At 42.3% G+C, this 8,275-nt stretch overlaps 1 protein-coding gene across 1 annotated transcript in view; it reads right to left on the bottom strand.

The window, feature by feature from the left end:
- The window catches only part of LOC146977771 (uncharacterized), a 13,891-nt gene extending 5,616 nt beyond the window's left edge, over window positions 1-8,275 (bottom strand). Inside the window, exon 1 of the mRNA XM_085794269.1 lies at window positions 8,031-8,275. Within this exon, the coding sequence (XP_085650395.1) occupies window positions 8,031-8,223 (193 nt within the window). The 5' untranslated portion in view covers window positions 8,224-8,275. The remainder of the gene's footprint in view (window positions 1-8,030) is intronic.

Below are 8,275 nucleotides of genomic sequence, written 5' to 3'. Positions count from 1 at the left end.
GGGGGTGGGGGGGGGCGCGCTCACCATTAACAAATAAGTACATTACAATATCATGGAAAAGTCAAGTATTGAGTGCATATAGATGGACATAGTTTTCAGAAGGCCAACATTTCTATATTAAAAATGCTTAAAAAAAAAAAAAAATTCCTTTGCAATATTTCCATTTTGGAGATACTGAATTTTAGGTCTTCACTGAATGTTAGTCATATTTATTACTATTAAAATAAACTGAATAAATAAAGACATGGGATGTTTCATTCAGTGTGTAATGGACATATAGGCCTATAATGTGTTAGTTTCACTTTTTGAATTGAACACATTCTACATCGCGGAGGCGACGTCTCTCCTTCCCCTCTGAAACGGGGCAGAGCTCCGTGGAAACACCTGCCTGACACAGCAACGTAGGGAACCGTGCATGTCCGTGGGGGGAAAAAACGGCGTCACCGTCGCACCGACTGCACGCGGATACGCGCCGCTTTAATGAGCGCGCATGTCGCGCGTCTACATTGGAGGTCGGCTGTTATCAGTGTAATCAGAGGCAACCATGAATGAGTTCGCCTCAGTTTCACGTGATTGTCACGGTCAGCCTGTTAGAAAAACATTTTACTGACCCCAGCTGAGACGCTGAGACCCCCCCCGCCCTCCCAAAAACAAAAACTCTTCGGATCTGAACGATTCACACAAGTCACCTAATTGGTCATGAAAAAAGCGAGTTTCGCTTTTCAGCGCGCTGTTTGCATCCCTGAATAATAATAATAAATACTGTGTAGTGTTGTAAATAGTCAACGGGAAGGATTTTAGTAAGATATAAGCCATGAGCACCACACAGCCAGAAAAAAACCTAGGCAGGACAAGTAAAAATTTAGATGGGGCAAGTAGATTTGAGAAGTCGGGCAAGTAGAAAAAAACCTTAACGTTGGACCCTGCATGTGTTGAGCTGCCGCCGCTTAAGGTTAGACGGCACTGTACATAGAGCGGTTCTGCTCGTTAGTAATAAATTCTAATATTGGATGTTCACTCCTTCACACAGATGAGTATAGAAAAATATTTTCAACGGCCGAAAAGGGCTCGACTTGGAGAGGAGGTAGGCCTACAGTCCGGACCACAGGAGGTATTATCAAAACGGTGTAGACACTTAGAAATCTCATATGGAAAGTGAACAGACGTCCATCGGTGTGAAAATTAATTTGCTTCCAAATACTTCCAGGCTTCAACTAGTGCCGCAGCTGTGGCAGCTGTGGCAGCTGGCGCAGCAGCGGCAGCTGAGGCAGTAAGAGAGTGTGAGGAGGAAGGGATAGTAAGTACGCAGGGAGATGTTGTAGGAGAGGAGGAAGACAGGCAGCATGTAGAGCCAGCTAGGGCGGAGACAACAGGTGAGACTCAGCAAACACTGAAAAATAAAGCAGGGTCAGATCAGAAATGCACTTTTATCATGAAAAGGGTCCTAATTTATATTCTTATGTGCCTTATAGAGAGGACCACGACAAAACATAGAGCGACTGGGTTCGATCCAGAATGACTAAAAATGCCACAATTTAAGTCATGGCTGTATAACACCCAGCACGGTAAGTTTAGTATCTTTATTGATAAAACCATGTCTTGTTTTTTGTTCTCTTTGTAATGTTATTGCTTTACATTTTAGGGATGTTTTGTCGATTGTGCCGACAGCACAAGCCTGCTGCCAGAAAAGGGCCAGGAAAGAGGGCCTTCGTTGAGTTTGGAGGAGGGGTCTACAGAAAAGACTACATCGAGAGGCACATCACCACAGAACACCACCAGGAGAGTGTTAGATGCCAAGCATCTCTTGCATCTGGTAGGTTCCAATTTCAACATCAAATATGCAATGATAATACAATTTGAGTTCAACATTTTAAAACATTTAATCATTTACAGGCATGTCACTGATGAATGCCTTTGAGCCCACAGTTGTTGTGGAGCATGAGGCAGTAATAGGTGGCTTCAAGTGCCTTTACTGGCTGATAAAAAATGAACTGGCCCACCACACTAATTACCCCAAGCTTTTGAGCCTGGCTGAGCTTCTGGGGTGTGATTATTTTAGGAAATTGAAGGTAAAAGTCACCAAGATATTTAAAATAAAATCAGTCTTTACATTAATAAATAAAAATTACAAAACAAATGTTCTCTCTTTCCTAATGTCAAGATTGACCAGCGCAATAACTACAGATCTCATCGCATTATCGATGAAATGCTGGAGATCTTGGGAGAGGTTATTGAGGAACCAGTCCTCTCTGAAATCCAATCTTCAAAGGCAATTACCCTGGAGGTTGATGAAAGTACAGACATCTCCACAGCCAGGCAGCTCGATGTGCATGTCCGGTATGGAAGTAGAATTTCATCAAAATCTTACAGATCCTGGGTCATAAGTGAATACTTACTACTTTGCTTTCTCTCAGATACCTGGATAAAGAGGGGCATGTTTTCAACCAGTTCCTGGACCTGGTTGAACTTGCTGATGGCAAAGCACTAGGGGTGTGACTTAGTACACGTGTAAACGTTTACACGGAATGAGACTGTAAACGTCCGCACACTGTCCCGCACACTGTCCAAATTTAGAGAAAACTATGATTTAATGAAATGATGCTGTGAGCTCTTCCCTCCTTCAGACAGTGTGCGCGCGCGTTTTTTTCTTTCTATTTTTCTTTCTTTCTTTTGCGAGCGAGTGTGATGGCGCCGCCAGCGAGCAAACCGTTGCGTAGCCCGGTGTGGCGATACTTTGAGAAGAATGACAGAGGAGACAAAGTTGTATGCAGTATTTGTCAAACGGAGCTGACACATAACGGCAGTACCGGGTCGATGCTTAATCACATGCGACTAAAGCATAAAAAACAAATGCCGCAGGTAGGAGCAGGATCGAACGAGCCGTCACAATCAATGCTCTCTTTTGTCAGGAGGGTTGACAAAATCAGAGCTGCCAAGATAACGGACCTGATCGTCCGAATGGTTGCTCTCGACATGCAGCCGATATCCATCGTGGAAGATTCAGGGTTTAACGAGTTGCTAGCCTACCTGGAGCCCGGATTCAAGATGCCCAGTCGAAAGACGATTTCAAGCTGTGTCGGGAAGTTATACAAGGACTGTCGCGCCCACGTCAAGTTAGAGCTGCAGACCACCCAGTGCGTCGCCATTACAGCTGACTGCTGGACCTCTGTTAACACAATATCCTACTTGACTGTGACCTGCCATCTGATTGATGAGGATTGGAACTTCAGGTCAATTGTCCTTTCTACACGGAAGATGGAGGAGAGTCACACGGCTGATAACCTGGCCAAGGTGAATTTCCCACGGGGATTAAAAAGTTATTTTTCAGTCTTCACTCATTCATTCATCATTTGTTTGTTCGTTTATTCATTCATTCCAGGAGCTCAACTCCGTTGTGGTGGACTGGCTGGTTGAGAGTGACCGGGTGACCGCTTGCGTTCACGATAACACAGCGAATACGATCAAGGCCAATCGGGCATGTGTTTGGGAGTCAATAAGCTGCGCAGCACATACCCTGCAGTTGGCCATAAATGACGGCTTTAAATACATTCAGTGCCTGGAGAGAATCATTGGAGCCTGCAGTAGGCTCGTCGCCCACTTCCATCACAGCGCCAAAGCGACACAAGCCCTTCACGTCAAACAAGAACAGATGGCCATCCCACATCACACACTCGTACAGTGTGTCAAGACCCGGTGGAATTCAATTTATCACATGTTTGCAAGGCTGCTCGAGCAAAGGTAAGCTTCATCCTACTCCTCTGGACAATAAATTGCTGCTTATGGCTTGTCTATGTCTATTAGTTTTTATTGTTTTTGTCTTGAAATCATACATTAAAAAAACATTATACCGGTAGATATGTCTATTTTTTTTTTGTAAGGCTCTATTGAATGCTGCTGCTCTCTGACTGGTCAGTCGCTGACCATCGTCAAGTATAACGGACGGTTGCTAGGGACGCCGCTCTGATCAGCGGAGCACAGAAAAGAGAAACTATGCAGGATGTTTACCTTATGTTTCATTTTACCTTATTAAACAGCTTCTGAGTTTGGGCTAGATAGTTAGATAAATGACTTGTAACATGTTATTACATAACCTGCATGATAAACCTGTAATCTCTTGTTTATGACATAGGCCTCCACACATTGTTACATAGCCTCCGTGATAATCAATCGATCCCCTGAGAGGGGGTTATGAGTGTTGTGGACAAGCTACAGAACTGTGATGTAGCAGCCTATTTCATCTGATGTTTTTAAGAATGTTGATTTTTTTTTTTTTTTATCGCTACGATTTAATGACTTTCATGACCTGACTAGTGACTACCTAATTTAAACTGCCAGGCCTTACTGGAGTGGATATGCCAGACAGAATTTTGTTGTGTTTTGTTATGCAATCTAATCTAAAAAAAAAAAAAAAAATCAGTAGACCTACTTTGAAATATTTTTTTCATTCAAGGTGGGCGATAAACGCTGTGCTGTCAGACCGCTCCACCACCAAATTGAGGGACGCTCGCACCCTTGAGCTGAAAGACGAGTACTGGCGAATCATGGGGGAGATGGAGCCAGTCCTCGCATCCTTGGATATGGCCACCATCATGATCAGCGGAGAGAAGGCTGTGTCACTCTCAGTGGTCTATCCCATGCTGTGCAGCCTGATGAACGACCACCTGAGGCCAGAGGAGGGTCAGAATGGCATTGTCACAACTTTTGCCAACACTGTACGGGAGTCGCTGGCCACAAGGTGATTTTGATATAGATTAGGGTTCGTAGTCGTACCGTCATGAAAACCTGGAAAAGTTATAGGTCCATAATGCGCACAAAAATCCAAAGGAAACGAAAATTAACAAAAAAAAACACTTTAGGGGGTCTGGGGGCACACTTATTATTATTAGGCTATATTATTATTATTATTATTATTATTATTATTATTATTATTATTATTATATTGTTGCTGTACGGAGTCAAATACAACGAAGAAAAAAAGCGCCTTTACTTCTATCTTTGCTTAACATAGGTTTCTCCCGTGGGACCCTGCGACGGCAACCAGTCCCGCTATTGTGGCATCGGTCCTCGACCCCCGACACAAGAAGCTACGGTTTCTTTCCGATGACGTGAAGGCTGCGTCCAAGGTCCATATGGAGGCTCTTTTTGAAGAGGAAAAGAGAAAGGGAGGAGAAGCAGCAGCAGGATCCAGTTTGACAGAAGAAGACGACGGACCTCAACCTCCAAAAAAAACCAGTGCCATTTCCTTCCTCTTGGGCAAAATCTACACGGAAGAAAGTAACAGCACTGAGTCAGAACTGGAGAGGTACCTTTACCTTCCGGCCATCAGCAACCTTGAAGCAGACCCCCTCGCCTGGTGGAAGACGCATGAAGGAGAATATCCAGTCCTTGCAAATATAGCCAGACGGTATCTCTCCATACCGGCAACATCTGTGCCTTCAGAGAGGGTCTTCTCGGCAGCAGGCTGACTTGTCACAAGGTTGCTGTCCAGGCTTTTGCCTGAGAATGTCAACATGCTGGTGTTTCTCAACCATAATCTTTCCAGGTTGACCAATTAGTTTAGTTTTGGGGTAAATGTCCTCCTGAGCCCTTTAAAGTTTATCTCTCTCTCTCCACCTCCTACACGTCTTCTCTCGTAGCCGTAGGCTTTTTTATTCTGTATGCCAGAATTCTGTTCTATTTTTTATTTTTTTTTCCCGAGCAGTACACAGAAGCATTTTTTATTCTGTATGCCAGAATTCTGTTCTATTATTTTTTTTAAAATTTCTTTTAGTTTTTTCTGAGCAGCACAGAAGCATTTTCTATTCTGTATGCCAGAATTCTGTTCTATTATTTTTATTTCTTCTAGTTTTTTCTGAGCAGTACACAGAAGCATTTTTTATTCTGTATGCCAGAATTCTGTTCTATTATTTTTATTTTTATTTCTTTTAGTTGTTTCTGAGCAGCACAGAAGCATTTTTTTATTCTGTATGCCAGAATTCTGTTCTATTATTATTATTTTTATTTATTTGCTTTCTTTCTGAGCAGCACAGAAGAAAATAAATTGTGAAAATAAAATAGAAATGTGAAGGGCAGAGAAAAAGAAACTATAAAAACTAAATGAGACAGTTTGGTCATTGTTAAAAATGTGACACCTGGTTCGCCTAGACTTGATGTTCTGTTTAACCTGCTGTTCTGCGCTTCATGGATTGGATTTTCTTATTTCCTCATTGGACTACCTGTTTGTATAGTACAGTATGCTTACATGCACGTATGCAACTGGAGGATCTCGAGGGCTAAGTTGCCTCTATGTAACTCAGTTTTGTAAGTGAGTGCTCTCTCTCTCTCTGGCTGAGGTACGTTCTGTTTTAGAGTTTTTCAACCAGCCAGTCCACCACAACGGAGTTGAGCTCCTGGAATGAATGAATAAACAAACAAACAAATGATGAATGAATGAGTGAAGACTGAAAAATAACTTTTTAATCCCCGTGGGAAATTCACCTTGGCCAGGTTTTGTTAGTTATATTTTGCTGATGCACATTACATTACAGCACATTTGTGCCTATAGATTACATTTTGGTGTTGTTACTGTGTTTGAGGATCTTTGTTTCGCCAGTTTGTTGGCACATGAATGAAATCAATAAAAGTCATTTAAGACAAGAATTCCCGTATGGGACAACCTGGTCGCAAAATAAACTTCTATATCAAAGCTCTCTGTCCTCAGACTGTCCTGAACTGTCCCTGAACATCACACAGGGACAACATGGAGCTTTCTTGTGTGATTGGTTACTGAGTTTCATATCAACGTTTACATCAGGCTTATCTGTCACTGCTTTGTTATGTTGTCATGATAATTAATACAACAAGTAAAAAAAAAAAAAAAAAAAAACCTTCAGGAAAAGACCAACCAATGTTTAATGAATCAAATATTGTGTTGGTCAATGGTCATAATATAGAACAGTTATTGTTTCTGTCTGTTAAATAAGGAAAATAATCGCATATTAAGTCGCAATATTGGTCCAAAAAAATCGCAATTAGATTAATTTCCCAAATCGTTCAGCCCTAGTTCTCAGTGATGGAAAGTAAATTCACTGGAGCGGTCACACTGTGTGTTACAGGATTGTCAGTGTCCGTGGAGCAGACGGTTTTTGGGGAGCTGTCGATTCTTTTTGACATCAATTTGTTTGATATAACGTATTTTATCCAGTTTATGAGGCCACCGCTATCCGTCAGCACGTTGAGGGAGGTCTTTTCGGAATGGTACAGTCTTGGTATAACAACATTTTCCGACGATTCGACTACGAGGTTCATAGTCGAATCAGACCTCTCTAAATCGAATCGTCACTAGTCAACGATTGGAGGTCAGCCCTACTATTCAGATAGGCAAGGCAAGGCAATTTTATTTGTATAGCACGTTTTTACAAACAGTTTGTCTCAAAGGGTTACATGGCATCATAACAACATTCTCTGCCCTTAAACCCTCACATCGACCAAGGAAAAACTCCATAGAAAACCCTTTTAACAGGGAAAAATCGGAGAAACCTCAGGGTGAGCAACAGAGGATCCTCTCACCCAGGACGGACAGACGTGCAAGATACAGTTTTTCAATGCAATGATTCAAATTAAACAATACAATTTCAAATTAGGCTATGTGATTCAAATTCAATTTTTCAATTCAATTATTCAAGTTTAGCAATTCAAATCAGCCCATAGACTTTGACTAAAATAACAATTTATTATCAGCCTACAATTTAGCCTAATACGACTTCCATAACAGTCGATTCAGTAGGCTATTGATTCAGTATCATTTTTCCAATGTGAAATCAACTGAAAATATAGCAGCAGACTGCTAATAGGTGGACATTGAATCAGTGTTGATTCATTTAGTATCAGAAAATGTGACGTTGATTCAAGCCCAATCACAACGAGCGCTTTCAATGTTGATTCAACGGAGCTGCCTGAGCATACTTAAACGTTGATTCATCTGAACCTAAAGCAATGATGTTTCACGTCTTTAAATCTGAGGTCCACGGATTTAAAAGTGAATCACCAACCGGTTTTGTTGAGAGCGACTCGAGGCTGCAGGAGAACATCCAGCAGGTTCCTCTGCCGCTCGATCTCCTGTCTGAAGCCCGAAGCCTCCGCCTCGTAGCCGGCTACGACTCTGACCACGGCCGCTAAGATTTCCTGGGAGACGGCGGTGAGTCTCTGGGTAACGAATCCTCTTAGAAACTCCACCTCAGACATTTTACTCAAACTCTTCGTTGTTCCTGGAGGAGAGCCGAACCGTTTCCCGCTG

This window comes from Trachurus japonicus, chromosome 12 (genome assembly GCF_045865225.1).
Source record: "Trachurus japonicus isolate A0001 chromosome 12, Traja_1.0".
NCBI classification, from domain to species: Eukaryota; Metazoa; Chordata; class Actinopteri; order Carangiformes; family Carangidae; genus Trachurus; species Trachurus japonicus.
This window is presented reverse-complemented; position numbering and strand designations above follow the sequence as displayed.